The sequence below is a fragment of the Dermacentor silvarum genome, chromosome 11, assembly GCF_013339745.2.
Source record: "Dermacentor silvarum isolate Dsil-2018 chromosome 11, BIME_Dsil_1.4, whole genome shotgun sequence".
Classification (NCBI taxonomy): domain Eukaryota; kingdom Metazoa; phylum Arthropoda; class Arachnida; order Ixodida; family Ixodidae; genus Dermacentor; species Dermacentor silvarum.
In genome coordinates this window covers 86,166,009-86,187,672 of record NC_051164.1, presented here as the reverse complement: position 1 = coordinate 86,187,672, position 21,664 = coordinate 86,166,009, and the positions used below count along the sequence as shown (strand labels likewise).

The following is a 21,664-nucleotide window of genomic DNA, read 5'->3' as shown; positions in this document are numbered from 1 at the left end:
TGGAAACATTATTTTCCCTTTTCCTGAATTTATGGCTGTAAAGTAGCCACAGATTCTGTAGTACAGGTAGCTTCAAGCTAGAATAAAGTATAAAACACATATCAAACTGAACAGACACACATGCGGCATTCCACTAACTCTGCTGGCTCTTCTTCCCTTTTCATCTTCTCTCAGTCTACCTCCCACTTTCACCTTAGACAATGGGATAAGGCTGAGGAAAGGAAGCTGGCTGCGTACACAGCAGGTCAACTATTTTTACTCATAATGAACGGACCTTGGCTTAGTACATGTCGAGTCAATCATTAAAATTGTATAATCACTTGTTGCATTTCTTTGGACTTGTGGCATTGTCATTCCAAAAATGGCGATTTGATACGTACCCTCACATTCAGAGTTTTTTGCACGCTCAAAATGCTAGGTTTCTAGGACAGGTACGCAAGTTCATTTTGACACCTTAGTGTTGTTAAACATGAGAAAGCCCACCACTATTACACAGAGCAATGGAGCATCGTAATTAATCATAGCGACCAGATTTGTTACCATTTTTCCTCATGCTGTCTTAAAAGAAATTCAGCCAGTTTTCAAAACATATTTAGAAATAAAATGTAAGACTACATATCTTTAACTGAAACAAACCGAGGCTTTTATATAAAATGTTTGGACGCAGCATTCAGCTAGTTTCAGGCCCTCTTGAGACAAGCCACACTGATTACTCAGGCTTGCTCTGAGAAAGGTATTCACATGTTGGCCTGAATTTACCTGGTACCCCTTAATAGTATGAAGGATAATGACAGTTGTGTAAGCTCAATCTTTGGTGGCAGTGCACCTTCTCTACAGCGGCAGGCGACCTTGCTATAAATGTGGAGCAGGGAAGTCAAAGAGGTTTTTGGAAGTGATGTCTAACTCAAGCCTCCCATGACTGCTTGCAATGATGCCTGCTAGCTTTTAATTCTTGTCTTGTAACCGACTGCATTTCCTCATAAATTTGGGCATTCTTTGAAGGAGTCCGAGGAATTCAGAAAATACAGAATAGTGCCGCTTCCTTCTCTCATATTATGATATGAGAGTCTCCAAGTTGAAAGTCTAATGTCGTTTGATACACGAGAGTAATGATGCAATAACGATGAGGTCTGTAAGTGGAAGCTTGAAGAAATGAGTAGGCAAAAGTAGGTGTGATGGCTGTCGACCCTAGTCCTTCTTTGATCTCGATGCTCCCATTTTCGCGTTGAAGTTCATCCCCAGGAAGAGCACCACAGACGTAACACCACACAACACCTCCAGGAGGATGAACACGGCACCCCAGTTGTAGTGGTCGGCGACAATACTGAACGGCAGTCCAGAAATGACAGCGCCAACTGCAGACGAATAGAAAAATGTACAGTTAAGCTTTCAACCTAATGACATTGATAGGCATTGAGAAATAGTACATTAGAATTGGAGCTTCATTGATTAGTTTCAAGAGCCTACCATCCGTTTAAAAGCATAGCTGGAAGGCTTAGTTTGTATCCCATCGTGTATGGTAAAAAGCACTACTTCAGGTGTGCAGGGAAAAGCACTGCAGGACAGAATCCTTAGACTGTTCCCTATATTTATCACCCTTGATAGCCACACATACTAGACACCACCACACTCATTCTCTGACATCGATTTTTACGAGAACAGGTACATTTAAGTTTGCTTTTCTTCCTGTGAATTTTTAACATTCCTCCGCCAGATGTGCCACCTCAACTTCTAGAAGTGGACAGGCCACACCATCACTCAACCGAAGCAGACCCTACATTTCAATAATGCTCCTTGAAAACACGTGCACTCAAACTGTTATCACACACTTTCAGTGTCTAAATGCTCAATGACACTATGATGAAGAGGTGTTACTTTGCTCTTCACTGCAGGATCATCACAGGAGGAACCACTGAAAAATTCATCATCATTAGTCTATTTTTTATGTCCAGTGCGGGACAGAAGCTTTTCCCAGTGATCTTGAGTTACTTCTGTCCTGCACCAGCTGACTCCATCCTATAAAGCCCCTAATTACGGTCAAAGCTTGTCATAACAAACATGGATATAATGGATTATCGGACACAACAAAGCAAATCTAAAATGTTTCTCGGCAATATCAGCATACAAATGCAAGAAATATATGCTTACTACAATGTGGCACCCCGCAATACACATATTAAGAGTGAAGATTTATTAAAACTCTGAACGTCCTCAACATTTACGATTTGGCAACATACAACATCGCCTCCATCATGTATCAGATAGTCAATGAAAAACTAGCCTTGACAAGAGTCTCGCTTCGCCCCTCACTTCACACTGTTGGGAACGTATCGTGCTTTCGTTTTTTATTACCTAAGGTAAATACTAATTACGGTCACTCTACACTGCAGTTTACAGGCACCTCAGTTTGGAATAGGCTTGATAGTAACCTAACCACTCTAAGAACATTGCACACATTTCTTAAACAATTAAAGCACTCATTTATTGACAATGCGTAGCACTGCGCATGCTTGCACACAGCCTCCCTTTTCCTTTTCCTCTGCTGATATTTTTTGATGATGTGAGGAAGGAAATTGTTAGAAAAATTTATAACTTATGTGTGAAATATTTCTGTATTACTGTATTTTTTTCTTTTTTGTTTTAGTTATTTCAGCTGCTTTTGTTTTATGTGATTTCTGAATATAAAACAGCAGCTGCCATAGAAGTGTTTTTTCGTTTATAATAATCGGTAAGGACCCCTTAACAAATCTGTTGGGTCCCAAAAGTGTGTACTTTGTAACTGTATACCTTACTTATGTTAAATAAACTTTCAAACAACGAATATCGAATATAACGAAGGGACTTTTGTGTCACATGATATAGTTTATTAAACGGGGTTCGACTGTGCCATCAATCCATCTGAGCCAGTGCTGGCCTTGACTGTGTTTGCCTACAGTGATGTGCAGTCAACATATTTCAGTCAAGGCATGGAGTCACCCTCCACACTAACTTGAAGGCAGAAAAAGAAAATGAGATGGAATGAGGGGGGGAATGTTTAAGGGTGCTGGGATTATTAAACAGCTTAAGAGAATGAATATATCATAATGCAATGCAAAGTGCCTGTAATTTTTGTTAGTGTGTGCTTTAGCAGCCTGTGTAGGCTCTTATCATAGCCCACCGTCACTCTCCAGAAGGCTCCCTCATGGGCATAGAAGAGCCATCTCAGAAGGTTCACTGCGTTTGACTTCACGACAAATTGCGCAACTCCCTAACTGCGTTCGACCTGGTAACAGTTGGCGCTACTGTTCCTTTCACTGAGAAAACTTACATTTATAACGCGATAGCGTTAAGGGCACCGTGTTGCAGAAAATCTGGTGTCGGCGTCGGGGCGTTGCTCAGCCAAGAAAATCATCCTGAACCACCCCGACTGCGCTGTCCCTCCGTGTGGCGCAGGGCATTAGTGAACAAAAATTGAATTTCTCAAAGTAATATTTGTCGGAAAATCGTAAAGTATGACTTAACCACAACCTGCAGACATGATAGCGTTGAACTGTAATTTGAATGTACGAGAAAACAATTCTGTTACGAGGAAACTAAAAAACAAACCCCTTTTCCAGCATTTCTACCATACAACAGCGGTGCGCCCGGGTAGGTTACTTGCTAAAACGCCATCCAGATGGCGCTCGCGTCCTCGGCAGGTCAAACTGGAACATAGCCTGCCTAATCCCTTTTGGACACGCGTGCGCCTCGGGGCAACAGCAATCAATTAATAAAGTGATAAAAAAAAGGTCCTAGGGCCTTCACATTTTAATATAAGAGGACTTATATTGCCCCTAAAAAAATGTCTTCCCAAGCAACGCATTTGTGCTTAAAAGTGAAGCCAACTTTAAGGGGATCAGTGTATGCTTGGTGTTTGTGAGCTGGCTTTCCCATGTTGTGTTGCAGTGAAGCCTACTCAAAAAAAAAATCACAGCATATCCACAGGGTGAATGATGATGAGTGGGCGAAGCTCCGGAGGGAATCATCGGATCTCCCGCTTAAGGGGACGCTAGCCCAAACGCGTTAGAAACATGCAGTACTCTCTAGTAAGGGGGAGCGGCCACAGCGTCTTACACAGCCATTTACACATGCCGGAACGTGCACCGCGTTTGCCGACGCCATCACATGACTGCTGAGAGAGTATACCCCCCGTATTCATAAACGCTCCTCGACTTGAACTTGACTTGCCACCGCTTTGGGCAGTGCATTCGAAACGCGTTGAAGGTAACGTGGAGAGGCCACAGCGTCTTACACCAGCTTCTTACACGGGCCGTAACGCGCTAGCACAAACGCGTTAGAAACGCGCTAGAAACGCGGCCTTTCGTTAATGTTGGGTATTTATAGCCATCGTGGTGCGTTTGTCCATGTCCGCTTCGTGGCGTAGTGGGCTAACGCCGTGCGCTCGGAAGCGAGGGGTCCCTGGTTCGATTCCACGCTACGGACACAACTTCGGAATTTTTTTCTCATTTTTCTCAGACTGGTTACACACTACTACTACTACTACGACGGGGACGGAACGGGTGCCGCTATAAGGAGCTTCGCCTCTAAAAAAAAATGTGACGCGAACGGGGCCCGATAACGCTATCGCGTTCCACTCTTAAAGGCGACGCGTAAGCATCCTCCAATTTTTATTCCAGCATCAGCATGAGTAATGTGTACTTTAGACTTTCTCCAAATGAAGTAAGAGAATGCTGAATCTGCGCATGCTAATAAACAAAATTCACTTTAATACTTCACCTCTGTGATCATTCTGAACACAAATGATAGATGCAGCAGTTTAGCTAGAAAAGCCCTTTATAATGAACTGCCTCATTGACAAACATCCGTTATGAAGGAAAACAGCACGAGAGTCACTCACTACTTGCTGCAAGTGCAACGATGGCGTGCGATGTTCCCGACAGGTGGGCTGGTGCCGACTCTGAAGCAGCAACGCCAAAGATGGCAATAGGTCCATAGAGGCAGGCGCCTAGGAACAGGCCAATGCCGGATATCCACAGCTGCAATTCCAAGTGACAAGATGGGAGACAACTTTTTAAATGCGTTCAGCCGTAGATGGTGCCTCAACTAAGTGCTGTGAAGTGAAATAGAAATCATGTGACCAGCCCTGGCTTGGAGAAATGCACATGAATGCCTGCTTTCACATGCGCTAGAATGAAAGAGTTTGTGAGCTAGCATCTTTCTTGGCTGTCCTGCTGCACGCGCTCAAGAGAGACTACACTCGGGCAAAGAGCTAGGTGCCAAGTACTTTACACGCACACGTCTTCTCATCCGCATCCCTTGGCAGCACTAGCCAAGCCAACCTAATGAAGCCAACCCAAGCAGAAGATGCTTAATGGCTGTGGTAGAAGGTACTGTAATAAACATCAGAGACACCTCGTTAACAATTAACTTTTATTCTAATGTCGTTGGGATTGCCCGATATGCAAACAGGATGTTTTTCAAACTGCACTTTTTGAGATACACTACAGACCACTTATAACGTAACCGCTTATAGTGCAGGACTGGATATAGTGCGGTCTTTTCAGACTCCCGTTAATTTTCCCATAGCACTCCATTTATACACGTATCGCTTATAGTGCAGTTGCAGGAAACGAAATGCCGGTTACAGCACGGCTGCCTCGGAGTATGGAAGTCAGCGGAGACGGCGAACGCTCCCCTTAAACGGGAGCCCCAAGGAGTGCTTGAGGAAGAGAGACAAAGTGGAGGAAAAGGGCACGTGGTGCGAACAAACAGCCAGTGAGGCAGAAACCAGAATCTTGAGTGCGAGTCATGAAATATCATGGCGCGCATAGCGAGCTAGAGCCACGAAACTGCCAACTCCGGCCAACGCTCGCTTCACGATAACGGCAGTAAACGAAACTTCAGGGAGCGGGCGGCGCCGGCACAGCACGGCGAAAGGTGCACGCGGAGACCGTGGAATGTGAAGGAGGAGAGCGGCAGGGAAGCGGATTTCGCCTCGGCAACTCGGCCGCTTCGGTGGCTCCCCTCGCCCTCCCTCGTAGCTCCCTCACTTTCGACTGTCACCGTGCGCGCCTGCCGCCGTGCAAGCACCGCCACTTCAGCCGGCCCGGTGCCAGCTCCGAAGTTTCGTTTTCTGCCGTTATCAGGAAGCGGGCGTTTGCCGGTGTGGGCAGTTTCGTTGGCTGGCCTGGGACAGCGCCGCGCCGCTGCTTCCCTCTGCGCCGTAGCCACAGCGTGCAAGGTCAACACGTGACTAGAAAGTAGAGGAAGCATAAAGGAGAAAGAATGGTTCACTGCCATTTTCTACGCGTGGCTACGGTAGGCTGGCTGAGACGCCGGCACGTACACCCTGTGGCATTATACTAATTACACGATGCTGGAATAAAGTGCTTTTTCAACAATAACACAATATTCAAATAAAAGCAAAACCCTAGGAAATTCAAAGCCTTTTATCATATTCTTAGGTGATAGTTACCTGCAATATTTTGGGCATTTCAAGACTCCTTAAAATTATTTTGCAACATCACTGCTCAAAGATTCAAAAAGTGAAGGCTTACCTCCGAGGACCCCTTTCCTACAGTGAAGCACAACAGGTGAAAACAGCCGGTTGCCCCAGCCATGAAGAGTACTGCAACGGGTAACCTAGGGTTTGCATTACTTTTGCTGCCCTGGAAAAAACAAAAGGAAGATTATGCAGGTCACACCTACTCTAGAGATGAATGTTACGTGAACCATTTCGCAGGTAGCTGTCTACGTAGCATCGTTTGAGGTTCCGCAAAGTGCTACCAGATGGCACTACAAGGGCAAGCAATTGTGTGTATGAAATAAACGTGTGTGACGACAATGACGAGGCGGTGGCACGACAATGACGATGGTGTGACAATGTCACGACAACTGATTTACAGTTAAACCTGGATATAGCGAAATTGACAAATTCACAAAAAACTTCGTTATAAAGGGGATTTCGTTATATGCAGGTATGGCATGAAAATTAGAAAAAGAAACCCTTACCATATGTACTATTGCTCAAGATTTACTCCCAATACACTAAAGTTGCGATGAACAAAGAAGTCCCAGTTTCGCCCGAAAGGCGAAGCGTCGAGTGCGTCGAAAGGCGAAGCGTCGAGTGCGACAGCAAATTAGCAGACAGCTATACGAACTAAGGATGGTACAGTCAAACCTCGTTAATACGTACCCGCTTAATGCATAATTGCGGTTTAAACGTAGTCACAAAAATTCTCCCACCCAGACCCCATTGAACCCCATGTATTGGATGACCGCTTAAGCTGTAGTCGCTCATTGCCCACCAAACGGTTAGTGCGTATTATTTTTCGTGTTCTACACACACACAGGCAGAAAATAGGCAGAAAATGTCATGTGTGCAGACGTTCGATTCTCAAGTTGTGTTGCCTGGACGACAGTCGCCAGCGATAGTAAACTTACAACATGGCCACCATGATGTATTTCCTGCTCGTACAGCTGTTGCTGATTGCCGCGCACAAAAGCATGGCCTTCGAGATAAGTTCCCAGTAATGCGGAGAAGCTGCCGGTAGGGGGTGCGAATTCGCTGTTGCCGTCGGAGTAGTAACCGCGCAGAAGCACATTTTATTGCGAAGCGCATTGGTGCTGTCACCGTGGATGTCGCTTTGAGGTTCCGTGTAAAGTACAAACACGGCAACATTGTCGGCGCACGCCGTACGTTGTCTGTGCGAGTGAAAGCTTGCGGGGGTCAGCCGACTCAATCTCGCGCGCGCAAGGGAGAAAGGGGGGGGGGTGGCGCTAGGCACGGCGGGGGAGGCGAGAAAGGGAGGCGTTTACTTTGGCGGTGGCGTATCTTGAAAGCGAACTGCGATGTGGAAAAAAGTCTGCACCCGCGCGGGCATATCTTCAAAGCAAACTGCAGACAAGGTCAATATCTTACGTTTCTTCGTCGAAGCATTCATCCTTAGAATGTCACACCAGGTACTGGATGTGTGGACGCGTGTCGTTTCGCACAAGCGCGAGGCATCGGAAATGAAAAGTGAGCGCCACGATCGTAGCACGCTCGCACGCACGCACACGTGCGCTCCTCTTGCCTCGCAATTGCCGTGAATTCGAGCGCGCCAAGCGCGCCGCCGCCGCTTGGCACTCCATCGCGGTGGAGAAGGTGTTTCCGGTTGCTGCTCGCACAAAAATGACAAAATTTGGCACGAAATCTCTAGGTTGTCGGCAGGGAAAATTCATTATTTCGAGGGGGTCTCCCGCTGCCACTTCGTTACGTAGAGGTCTCAAATACATTTGCTTCTACGGAGTAATGGCGGGGAATAGAAAAACTTCGTTATATCCAGGCATTCGTTATATGGGGTTCATTATAAGCAGGTTTAACTGTATTGTGCTCTGACAGTGAAATGTTGCAACCTGACCGATTACGACTGATTTTGAAGGCAATGCAATGTCATGTAACACTTCAAAGCACCAGCTGCTACCAGGGTAAGATGAGGGATACACAAGGGAAGCAAACTGTTGCTATGGAACGTGATGCATAAGTCAACCGTCTCAAAGCACTAGCTTGCAAGTTGGAAGGAGTATGTTAAGCTGTTGTGCTCTCGTGCCATGCATGCATCTGTGGCCTAAAGGGTAAGGCATTTGGCTAATGCACTAGGGGTACCTTGAATCGCATCCAACTACAGGAAAAGTAGTTTTTTCATTGAAGAAGCCCCAAACCAGGCAAGACATGAGCCTTCCTACCTAGCTACCACAAAGTCCCTGGTAAAAGACAAGGAATGCTTTGCATTAAAAGAAACAAGTTCTACTGCACAACTGCTACTATGAAGCACACCTGTTTCCAAACTTGTAAAGTCAGAAAAACAGTGCTGCATAATGCCTTTTTGACATGGAGGTACTGTTATTATTTTTAAAATTTTAAATACCTATTTCACCTGGCTTTGTCTGTTCAATTTTGGAAGAGCAATAAAAATGCAGCTGTCGCCTGAGGAACCTTGTAAGCAAGCTGGTCAGCCGACGATTTCATTAACTTCTAAAATTTTATAGGAAAGAAAGTAGAAGGGTGCATTCCATCTTTTCCAAGTTTCTCTAGCTTCCAGTGGTGTCGCCATACACAGCCATCAACAGCTTTTACAAAAATGTGACATGGCTGAAGTGACGATAAGAGCCACAGCATATTTCATTCCAAAAATCAGTGACAAAGCAAATTGCATTACCAAGTTGCTGTAGAGGGCATTTTATTTTTTCCTAGAGCTTGTGACATGTCATAAAGAGATCAGTATTCAAGTTCAAAGTTCTTTGAGTTTATCAAAACATGATTATAGGAATAGAATATGCAGAAAAGGGTCCCAAGGTCAGAAGACTACCACGACGAGTGAGGATGACATTTGGGACCAGTGTCCTGATCTGCCCTGCGAGTCCATTACCTAACTAGCTTACAGTAGCACACAGAAAATGGTGCAAGCTCAATGGCACACACTCTGTAAGCCTCTGTTATGTGGCTGTCGCAACAAACCGGGGGAGACCGATTGTAGCAGCGTCCGTACGCACGAGTTCAAGCGCCACGGTGGAATCTGCGGCCATAGCCCTAGCCATCCGAGACGCTGAGGCCAAGAGCCAGTCAGCTTATATACTCACAGACTCGCAAGACGCCTGCCGGCTCTTCCTTCGGGGAGTTCTACCGGCCGGGGTCCTTCGCATACTAGGACCAAGCCTCCAAATGGACCATGGGATAACGTGGTGTCCCGCGCATACCGGACTGGAAGGCAACGATCGGGTGGATCGTCTGGCTCGAGGTATAACAGGCCGAGCCGCGATACATACCGCTCGTACGGACGCCTCTCCAACACCCGGCAGCACACTGAGAGACATACTTGAGGCACAACAACTAGGAAGACGAACCAAAGCTCCACCTCACCTCAAGCTCAACAGGCGACAGGCGAGGGACTGGCGCCGAACACAGACAAACACCTACCCACACTTACATAGACTCAACAAAATGTTTCCCGACAAACACAGCAACAGATGTCCATGGTGCGACTCCAACCCGACACTACAACACATCACTTACCAATTCACGTAGCGTCCGGCAGACGCCGTCTCGCCGCTACTTAACAACACACTCAGCAATTGGTCGTGGGAGGCGTGACTCTCCGAACTGGACTTGGGAAGCCAATTGGCGACCCTCGACCAGGCCCGGCGGCCGCAATAGCCAGTGGGGCCCTGAAGAGGGGCTCCACCCACAGTAACCAAGCACAATCTTTATTTAAATAAAGTTGTTTCTCTCTCTCTCTCTGTAAGCCAAAGACGCAGCCTCCTTTGGAAGCACCTGCTTTCCTTAGCCAACACATACTGGTAGCAGCTCACCTTTTTGACATGCCGGCGCAGAAACCAGTCGGTGAGGAAGCCGGCCAGAATGCCTCCGAAGAACCCACCGGACTCTATGCTGCTTGTTAGGGCGCTGCCTAGAACAGCACAAGAAAATGCCAAGCAGGACGCAATTTGTTAAGAAATTATTGACAACAATGCGAGAGGCTTGGAAGAGGTGGCCCACAAAGATCCGAGTTTAGCATTCTCTAGTTAGCAAAAAGCTTTCTTAATGTGGAGTGACGCATGCACATTAATAAGCAAGAAACAACTACTTGAAGTTACAGAACAAAATTCAAGAAGATGCAAGGTGTGCTATTTCTTGTTTTTTGACCGTACGTGCCAGGCTACAATTTACGCATGACACCAGACTACACACTTACAACTTATAGATGGAGGTTTCAATGCTACTATGTTCACCACCAACATATTTTCACCACTGTTCTGTAACACCTATCATCTTCCATCCATGCTCCCCTCCTAAAGTGTGGGGTAGCAGCCCGAGTTCACAACCTCAAGTCAATCTCTCTGCCTTTACTAAAAAAAAATTCGGTGTGGGAATGCGAAAGCATTATACCGTTTGTAACCTTGGAACATCATGAACGTGCTCATTTTATATACTCATGACGTGGCACCACCTCCTCCCCATTTGGCTGCGCCATCACGTGCCCAATGACGCATGCACCAGGCCACACTTTTAGTCAACCACAACTGTGGAGCTGCCATGGCGTCGATGAAGCATGCTCATATCGCACCCCCGAGGCCCAGGTTCGATTCCCACACAGACCGAAACGTACCAAATTTTATTTTCAAAGCCATCCATTTACTTTATTTAAAGGAACCTCCCTGAGAAATTAGACGTCAACGCGAGCAATTTTTTTGTGTTCTTACTATGTGCGCCATCAGCCATTTTTGGTACCCTATTTTGGTCACGCAGACTATGACGGATTTTCGGGTATGCTCTTTCACATAAATAAGGTTGCTCTCCGTCTTCATTTTTAATCTACAGCTGCGTGTTGGTGTGTAGTCACATCACGGGTGGGTGGGTGGTCAAGTTCAAGCCCGTCAGAATGTACTGAGACAATGAGCCTAGTGTGACAATGAGCCTGCAGTTGTTGGAGCACTTTTCTTTTCCAGCCCCTCACACCACCACTAATGAACTAGAAGCAAACCTACACTGGCTTTGCGACGATGTCTGAGATGAGGACAATATAGTAACACCAAAAATAACAATTATAAAAACAACAAAGACAGCTTGGTGTACCTGCATAGTGCGAGTGTCCAAGGTCCTCCATCACGTAGAGCTGGCCCCAATCGACAGCGCTCGTCTTAGCGCAGAAGACGACCAGGTAGCTGAATGACACGAGCCACAGGAATGGACTAGCCATCAGGTCCCAGACGGTCGCTGAGCTGCGGTCGTCGGCCGCCGGCTTCTGGGGCTCTCCTGCACGCTCGCGTGAGCGACTAAAATGCGAAATTCCCGACGACTAGGCTGTCATTGCCCCGTGTTGTGAAGCTCACCTTTGCTTGCTGCATCCTTCTTGGCTGCTGTGGCTTTCTTGCCAGCTGCATCCTGTGCTTCTAGACCGACATCGGTCGGGGAGTTGACCAGTGTGAACATGGCTACGGCTCCCATGGCGATCGACACGGTTCCTGATGAAAATCAGTAGAAGACTGAAACTGAGCCTTCCTACTGTGATTACTACGTGGAACGTTAATGGCTAGATGAATTTCTTTGTGGCACTAGGGGACGTGGGCTTATGGGACATTTGAAATAAGCTATACCTTACTACAGTATAAAGAATGGTACTGTACATTGCAAATCTATATTTGTTAAGGAATATTGCAACACCCCTGTAACCTGACAATGCAATGTGTAATGTACATATGAGAATTTTCATTTAGATGCACAAGTACTGCTTCACACATAAAAGTTCAAACAGGACACACAGATCTCTGAAGAATTTTGTGTGGCTCAATTTGATAGAGTATGAATAGAGGTTTTGAGCAATGTACGAGTGACAGGGACTACGTCAGGCAGATTAGTCTCTGCCTTTAAACTTGCCACCCAAGGATCTTGACTGTGTCTAAACCAATGCTAAAAAAATTAATAAGTACCAAGTTTTGCAGTAATAGCAATGTTATGTCGCAAGAAATACACTTTCTCACAACTGTTAACGACTTATTACAGTAATAACTATTGATGAAACAATTAAACAACCTTTGCACAGAAGCTAACTATGGAAGCTGTTAAGGTAACTATTTTTCTGGTGGGGCACACGAATGGACATTCAGACATGACAAGAGCTGAACGAACGAATAACAGCTACAACTACACTTTATTTTTAGTTCAAATTGACATGCACAGACTACACAGCAGGTGTAGACTGTACAAGAAACAGAAGAACCCCGCTGTTACGTTCCTGGGTGCTGCAGTTTTCCCGGCTGTTAAGACGTTTTCGGCCAGTACCAGCATAGCTCCTATAAGACCCAATGCATTGGTAACCCCGCTGTTGCGTCGCAACATGGCCCGAGTGGCCATGTTGACTTTTCATATCGCTTGACTTGGTGGCTTGACGATGGGATTGGCCGCCCAAAGTGCCGGGGGCGACACCTATGGCGTATTTTCGGTTTCCGCAAGCAAAAGCATGGCCTTTGAGATGCGCATTTGCTATATAAGATGATGTTTATGACACGTTGTGGCCCTAAAATTGGCTTTGGCGCATAGATGTTCTGTATAATGTCCAAGGGCGATAACGCCGTCGCCGCGCGCTGCATGTGCGAGTGAAAGCGTGCAAGGGGTGCTGACGACCGCGGCTAAATCTCACGCGCTCAAGGCACCGGGTGTGAGGAGGAGGGAGGGATGGTGGGCGGCGTTGTACGGTGGCATCAACTGCGTACTACGAAGTTTGAGGGGCCTTAAGTGTAGGAGCATCGGCGCCTCATAGCTTTCTGCATGCTGTGTGTTCTCAGCGCTTAATTTGCGCTGAAGCGATAGACAACATGAAGCTCGCATCACTCGCTGCTGCTGCTGCGGCACTTCCTCATGCCAGCGTTTTGACAGCAGCGTGTCCGTGCTTACACCGTACTTGTTAATATAGTTAATAAGCGAATGTTTACAAATTTATACGGACAATAAAACTACTCTCTTTACTTTGTATAATTGTCTATTAATTTGCTATCGTAATCGATGTTTGAGCTTTCGGGCAAAACTCCAGACTTTTTTTCACGCGTAAGAACTGTGTACAGTTCAACACTACTCTCATTTCTAAATTTATCTTGTTTCTCGGCTCTTGCTGTTTCCCGGCTCTGTTTTTTTTACAGACCCGTGAAAAACGTATCAACGGGGTTCTACTGTATATTACAGCACCTTGCTCATTAGCGATGCAGCAGGCATACACAAAGGTCTGCATAGTGTCATTCTTTTGTTAGAAAGCAAAACGTCCTGTTGGACAAGTTGGTAATATGATGCCATGGTAGAATGACCACAACAATGGTACACAGGCAATACACAGACACACACAAACACCATCAGAAAGTTAGTTCAGTGCACCCTTCTTAAGCTTGAAGGACTGCTGATCAATCATAGCAAATGTGTTATTACTACATAAGGGCACAGATTTAGATGTTTTTAGCAGAGGGTACATGAGTTTAATTTTATATGTCTGAAAGATAAAATCACTCCTAGTATCTTGCAACAAGCTTAGGTGTCCCACTAGTGCTTAGCAGGGACGATAAACCTATCTCCTGTCACAATAAGTGAAGCACACGAAAGTTGTTCTTGTAAAGCTTGGCATTAGACAAAGCAGGTGCTAAAATGCAGGGAACATCCAGGAAGGAGTGGTGGATCAAGTTATTTTCACATATCCAAGAAGACTTGGAAGCCAAAGCCGGTTAGCGCAGTGCAACTTCCTGCTGAGGCAGTATTCTTGATTGTCCACTTTCGATCTGCAGCGTTCCTCACAGCCAGGGAACATTGCCCCCTGTAGACGCTTGCCCGTCCAGTGCTAGCCATGCGAAAGTGACTGTATCCTCGAAAGTGACCATCAAAAATACTGCCCCAGCACAGGTATACAAGATGGATGCCAATACACATGGCAACAATGAAATTTCTGGAGCGAAACAAAAAGTCACCCGAGACCTTACTTACCAGCTACTGTCAGGCTAAAGCGCCAGCCATAGTTCAGGATCAGGAATGCAGAGAGAAAAGGAGACACTCCACCCGAGATGTTTGCAGATGCAGAGAGGACGCTCCACCAGGTTCCAAATTGAGACGGTGAGAACCACTTTGGAGAAAACGGTACTTCAGGTTAGGTAAATGTGCACACACATAATTGAGTGTTTTCTACTGAAGCGGCCCTAAGCATGCTTGAACGCTTTGAATATCATGCCTGTGCTTCCTCTCCAATGACTCCTTAGCTGACTGCCAACCAACTAATAATAAATTAATTAGTCAACCAAAAACTTTATTAGCAAGAAATTCTACACATTATACAACAAGGCGAGTTGTATCGATAGCCAAGAAGCTAGCCACTGTTCGAGGTAGGCAAGAATGTTATGTGAACAAGGAAAAAAAAAAAATGAAGTGCCCCTGAAGTGGAACAATACATTTTGCAACAAGTTGTTTTTGTGGCCTATTGCTATACCTTGTTGCTATGTAACAATATAGCATAGCAGATAACTAGTGGTCTGTTAAAGCGACAGAATGGAGGCAAAGGAAGAAAAACACAGTCAAGAGTAGCAGATTAGACAGTGTGATGACATAAGAAAATTTGCAAGTCGTAGGATAGAGTTGGCTTATGGAAGACAAAGGCAATATGAGATTGCTAGAAGAAGCCTTTGCCCTGGAGTAAACATAAGTGAACCGAGAAGAAAGAAGGAGAGGTAGATGATTATGATGATGACTATGATGCTGGTAGTAATCTTAAGCATCTCTTCAGGTAGGAAAACATGCTGCCACTGTCACTGAAGTTCTAATTCCAACCCACTTAATAGTCTTTGCCATCAGCACCTAGCATTAAATACAGGCTCCATTTTGTCATCACACAGTTTCTGACACCTCTCTTATTTCAATGCAGCCCACCTTTCTGAGGATCTTGGCACAAGATGGCCAGCCACATCCCTGGGCCAGTCCGTTCAGGAACCAGAATCCAGAGAAGAGCAGCACAGAGTTGGGCGAAGTACCAAACAGCAAGGTCGCCACGCCGCTGATGATGAGGCCACAGACAAAGAGCAGACGTGCACTGAGGCGGTCAGAGAGCACGCCGCCCATGAACTTGCTGCCGGCATAAGCCAAATTCTGGCTGCTGATGATCATGCCTGCAATGTCGCGAAATATCACTGGGGCACAAGCGAACTGACCACTGTGAGTTTGGGCTTAGCGAGCCACAGGGCTACGACAGGGTGCACCACAATCTCCACAGGTTACAGTCAACAACACTGTGAGGTGTATGAAAGGGAAAATTGTCCTCCACCCAAATTGCAGCATAAAGCTACAAAGATGTGAACAGATACAGGTTTCTCAGAAAGCGTCAGAGTTGAAGAAAGTATATACTGGTTCGGGGTCGAACCTGGGACCAACACCTTTTAATGGGTTGGTCCCAGTTAACCATCTCAGTTAACCAGAAGGCTAGCCGATTGCAGCATGCAGCCGAATTAATCGACGACTCAAAGTGCAGGGGCACTGAATATAGCATATCAGTTCAAAATTGGGCAAAGGAAACCCAAGGTTTTCTTTGTAGTTTCATGTTACAAGTTACGTGGATGACATTTTCCCCCATCATTAAACTTCCACAACTTTGTAGGCTTCCGCAGAACTGATTTGTCAAAACATGGTATGTCACAAACTAATTTCACAAGTTTCACCACCCTGCCAGAAGTAGTTGTAGCCTTACAGGAACACTCCAACTATAATCACAGCAGTATCATAGTCGCGCTCCAGTAATAATCACATACACATAACTAAAGCATTTGAACACAGGACTAAGGTAAATGCGTATGCATATAACAAAGTGCTGCCTTCTATGTACCTGTGTACTGCACCTTGCTTTGTTTTCAAGTACTGCAGTTTGGAGATTGTGCAACAACTAGTCAGGCAGTCCATTCTCGTATTCCTGGTAATGATCACCGTTGTGAGGCAATGATGACTAGAGGCCGGATCGTTAGGCATTAAAAAAGCGCGTTTTAGGCGCCAAAAATAGGCAGGCAAAACAACGTTTTAGGACTCCAATGTCGTAAATATAGGCACAATAAATTTTTTACATAAATGCAAATAATTTCAAACGAAGACGTGCGCGGCCTATATCTACGATAGGAAAACAAGAAATGTTATTGTCTATGATGGCACAAAGGCGCCAACAGTTGAACATGGCCGCGCAATTGTCCCATACAACTGCTGGACTAATGACGATCAATTGGCTTCATTCAAGAAGCACACTGCTCATATTCATGTTCAATGGCCACTGTACTCGAGCGTCGCATATAGTGAAACAGGCATGAAAAAGAATACTTGAAAGCTGGGAATACTGATTAAAAAACCGATACTTTATGTCTGTCTGACAAAATTAAATTAAGATGCAACAAAAATAGACAAATAACAAATGCAAGAGAGACCACTATTTATTAAGTAATTAGCATGTTCTTACACAAGGACTGTTAGGTACAACTCTTTGCAATTTTCTCATATACAATGACATAATCCGAATTGTACAGGTCAGACGTCCCAACACTGCCAAATACACTTCCGCCCATTTGAAGGGCACATGTTTGAAGAAATCTGTTTGGAGAGAACACGGACCGTAGTCTAAGAATCACTGTGAAGATTGTGGAAACAATAGTAAACTACCACCATCTCCAGATTTTTGGATTCAAAATTGTGCCTCTTGTCACTGAGAATGATCCCGTACGCCGAGAAGGAACGCCCGACGGCGGTGAACACCTTAAAAAGTAAATTAGAAACAAAACAAAAGCCATGTGCGCATCACATTTTTCTTTCTTCTTTTGCTCTTCACTCTCCTTTCCCCTGACGGCTCTCCGCGGTTTCGCATTCGCTAACCGCTCGCACAATGTCAGTGCGGCGGTGTATGCTGGCCGGCGCGTCCCATTTCAATGCTGCTAGCAGTTGTTTGCCGGGAGTTGGTTGAACTAAAGGACTAGGTTGAACCCCATAGAGTTCCGAACAGTCAATGTTACCCGGTAACATGAAAAATGGTCTCTAACTGCACTCGAAAGCGAAGCTTGAGGCTAAATAGTGTTCATTATAGGCGCAGATATTGAAAATAGGCATTTATAGGCATTTAGGCACAAACGCCAAAATAGGCATTTATAGGCACTATAAAAACACTATAAAAGCCCTTCTTAACCACTAATTCATGCTCATATATCAAAGTGGGGCGATAGGAGTGCAAGGAGCAAAAAAGGCATTTGCCTAAAATCCGGTCTCTAATGATGACAATGCACCAAAAATATACAAAAGTTCGAAGAAAATAAAACACTGTTGAACTGACTGACTGTTGACATGGTTTAACACTCCAAACCTACTCTTCGTCTTAGGGAACACTGTAGTGTGATGCTCTGGATTAATGTTGACCATCTGGGAATCTTTTATAGACACCAAAACATTAAAATGTTCTTTCTTGTGTGTGTTTTACTGTCAGATAAATGCAATTCTGAGGAAATTTATCACCAGCCTTCACTGATTTACCATCGCTTTTTAGTGCGCATTTAAAACCGTGAGTCCTATTATAAGTGGAACCTTGAAATCCAGACACACTGCATAATTTCCTGAGGCTCTACAAGATTTCAGCAACACATTGCCTTTTAAACAGTTTTTACTGCAGGGTAGATAATTGGGTAAGTTAATTGCTAAATTCACATTTTGAAGGAAACAGTATAAAAAGTTGAAGGAGATGGTAGAAGAGCACTTATGTTCTCTGCTTTGTGGTTTGTAATATTGCACTGTTTTCTTCCAGATGTCAGTTTTTATAACGGTCTTGGGAACATAGAAAATATTGCTCTAATGTCGCGGTTAGTTTTATATTGTATCAGCATGCTCTCTCACTTGGACAAAACAACCATGCCTTCTAATTCTTTCAGGTAAAAGTAACTTGTACTTGCCCAAGCACCAAGACGAATGCGTAACATTATGCGACAGCTTTGTGTTGGTGCCGCACACTGGTTCGCAACTTCATTCTTGCAGCATCTCAAATGTCATATTTCTTGTCTTCTTTTTCATCAGTAATGACAATACAATCTTGCTTGGTCTTGAGTCAATGTTTACGAACGCTGGTGGCAAAACATGAGCAGATCTCCGACACATGCTGCCATGTTGGCTGTCCCCCCCCCGTTATTATCTCAGCTCGCATTTTAACAAGGATAAAAGGCTCGGTCTAAGAGTGTGGACAAGGGGTCATGGGAGAATAAAATACCCTATACTTCTTGATTAGATATCCTCTCTTATGCCAACACTCTCATGGGCACTTTTGATTTCACTTATATGAGACGCCTGAAGGCAGTAGAAGTTTCAAGTCTTCCGAGTTGAGTGCAGCCGCTGCTTAATCAGTGGCCCCCTGACAAAGCACAAGGCCACGCCACTGGGATGAGCCTACAAGACAACACTAGCCGAAGAACAGCCATAAAGGTGTAAAGTTAAGAATTGGAGCGCACGCCACTCTGGGAACAACGCCTGACAGCATTCCTTATCACCCAAGTTGGTGTGGTGATAACGCGTACCTCATCACAAGCGAACCTCTCAACATGAGGTCGGAGAAAGGCAAGGGGGAAGAGAAAGGCACTTATGAAACCTTTCTCCAGGGAGGCCCGTGGAGGTCCACAACATGGTCAAAACGCCATTTTATCTCTCGGCAAAGATGTGGAATTGGGCCAAGAAACACAGGTCACACACACGGCTGCTGTTTGTCTCTTGTGCTGGGATGTGCTGTGAGATATCTGCTGTCTGGCTCAGCATTTCTCATGTGCACAACGTCGTGCGGCATTACACGGAAGCCATCTCGACAGTTGTGCCGTGCCCTTTTCAAATTGCGGGTGTTTTTCCTGGTTGCGGTATCATTTGCTGTTACACCAACAAAGCAAGACTCATTGTTTAGAATGAATTACAGAGAAGTGTGCAGTTAAGTAGAGCAAATGGTAAATCAGTTCTGCGGAATTTTGCAAGGTATCATGAAAGGGAAAAATTGTCATCCACCCGAACGTAGCACGAACCTACATAGGAAAGCTACACGGGTTTCTCAGAAAGAACGCTTCGCAGCTGAGGAAAAATTCCAGCTTTCGGGATTCCGCAGCAGTGATTTACCCTATTCTGTGTCCTTGTGCTTTGGGGTGTCGATTAATGTACCTCGCACGGCGATCTGCTAGCCTCCTGGTTAGCTCAGGTGGTAGAGCGACCACCCTAGAAAGGAGTTGGTCCCAAGTTCGAATCCCGGTCCAGGACAAATTTTTCCTCAACTGCGAAGCGTTCTTTCTGAGAAACGTGTATAGGTTTCCTGTGTAGTTTCGTGTTACATTCGGGTGGATGACACAGCAGATGGGCTGAGAATTTAGTTTAATTTGTTAATTGGTACAGTGTTGGTAACTTGGGTCAGCGCAAATTTTGACGGGGAGAATGCCTTTCTGGCTTGCTTTTCTATCAGAGAACTACAAATACCACTTAATGTAACTTCTCGCGGGCGCAGCAATGAAATGCCGTGAATTCCAATCGTAAGCCGCGTGTTTTGAACTTTCTATAACCCAGCTAGAGCACCCTTCGCCAAATGCTTAAAACCGACCCGGGAAGTCAAGTCTAACGTTGCGAAAGCACAGCGCGAATGCGCTTTACGAGTATCCGGTATTTTACGACACCTCGGTTCGCATTTCAAGCCAGGCAAGATCACGAACTCGTCGTCCATAATCTCATGGCAGCTGTTCTCGAGCGCTTCTGAATCGATGCGCATACATAGTGTGTTTGTTATCCCAACCTTCGTGTCAGCGGCGCGTAAATGCCAGGCATCCAACCCGCCGGATCTGAACATGGAAAACGGAAGCGTCAAAAGCAGCGTCGTGGCAAAGAAAGGAACTGTCTAAGTTCACTGCCTTCGTCAGAAAATGACATCCGTCAATACGCGATCAGCACGACCGTTTGAAGCGCGTGTCATCGGCAACAGTGCACATGAATGACGACTAGACCAATCAGCAAGCCAGCTCACGTACTACGTTACTTACCTGCCTGTTCCTTGGTCAATCCCTCTTCCATCAACTCGGGAAGAGCGAGAGAAACGCATTTTCGGTTGTACGCGTAGAAGGCGTAGCCGAAAAACATGGTCGCGAAGATGGAGAACTGGTAGCTTTTGAGGTCCATGTCGACGGCGCGGTGATGTTTGCGGTGGCGATGTTGCGTCCTTGGCCGTCCTTCGGAGTGCTTCCGCGGGTCTTGCCGTTTCGTAAGCTCAGCATCAGCGTCTGCCCACCGCCGCCGCCGGCCAGCGCACGATGATCACACGTGCGATCGCCGGCAGCGGCTGCTTGTTGCGGCCGTCGATCGCTTCCCGGGGCGTTGACGCCTGCTGGCACCTGACGGCGGCTGCGCGACCTTTGCCACCAGCGCCCTGGCGGAATACAAAAATATAAGCCGTTTAACTGCGTGGCCTCCAAGACTGCCAACAAAAAAAACAACAAAAAAAAAACGCGCGGGTTGTTTAGAATCTCGGAAGCCACATCTCGGTAAAAACCACGGTGTATGGTAAAAAGTGGTAAAAACGCACCGACCACGTCGTCTGCTATAGAAAGTGCGGCGAATCTGCGGCTTGTGCCGCGTACGTACTGTCTACCGCCATATCTCGCGTACTTTGTGATTATTTACTTAATGACAGCTCTTTTAGGTTGCAGTGCAGCGGCAACATTAAAAAAATGTGGTTGATCCCTCTTATATAGGAATCGGTATAGAACACGAAAGTGAAACGTGTCTTCACAGAAGTAGTGTAATGTTTATTGCACATTGATATATAATATCTATTGGTGTTTTGTGGCTAAAGCGCCCTTAGGCGTTGATGCACCCACGCTGACGCCTGGTGGCACGTCTCCTCCATCGCGACTACCAACGTCGATGACCATGAGCAACCGTCGTGCATATGGAAGCTGCACTACGCTGCACACGCTAGCACAACGCGAAAGACGAAGCACGTAACTGACACACTAATACAACGCGCAAGACAAAGCACGTAACTGAATTGTCACCGACTCAAATCAGCGCGTACAGCGCGTCGTAATTGCAGCCTCCGCGATCAACTTCAGAAACATTTTCAGAGCTAATTGCGGAGGCCACGCTCCGCTGTGCTGAATACGG

General features: G+C 45.8%; 1 protein-coding gene across 1 annotated transcript; it reads right to left on the bottom strand.

Moving 5' to 3' along the window:
* Positions 1–14: 14 nt before the first annotated feature.
* Positions 15–20,876, bottom strand: LOC119433821 (glucose-6-phosphate exchanger SLC37A4-like). The gene is made up of 9 exons (XM_037701080.2): positions 20,545–20,876; positions 15,413–15,648; positions 14,480–14,615; positions 11,851–11,982; positions 11,594–11,773; positions 10,330–10,427; positions 6,537–6,647; positions 4,877–5,015; positions 15–1,355 (listed from the first exon to the last, which is right to left on the bottom strand). The coding sequence occupies exons 1-9, from the start codon at positions 20,678–20,680 to the stop codon at positions 1,189–1,191; spliced, it is 1,335 nt and encodes a 444-aa protein (XP_037557008.1). The 5' UTR covers positions 20,681–20,876; the 3' UTR covers positions 15–1,188.
* Positions 20,877–21,664: the final 788 nt, after the last annotated feature.

Coding starts and splice junctions, on each gene's coding strand:
- LOC119433821 (XM_037701080.2), bottom strand. CDS start 20,680: ATGGACCTCAAAAGCTACCAGTTCTCCATCTTCGCGACCATGTTTTTC. Junction 14,616..15,412: donor GTGCCAAGATCCTCAGAAAG/GTGGGCTGCATT, acceptor TTTTCTCCAAAG/TGGTTCTCACCGTCTCAATT. Junction 1,356..4,876: donor CGTTGCACTTGCAGCAAGTA/GTGAGTGACTCT, acceptor ATTCGTCTGCAG/TTGGCGCTGTCATTTCTGGA.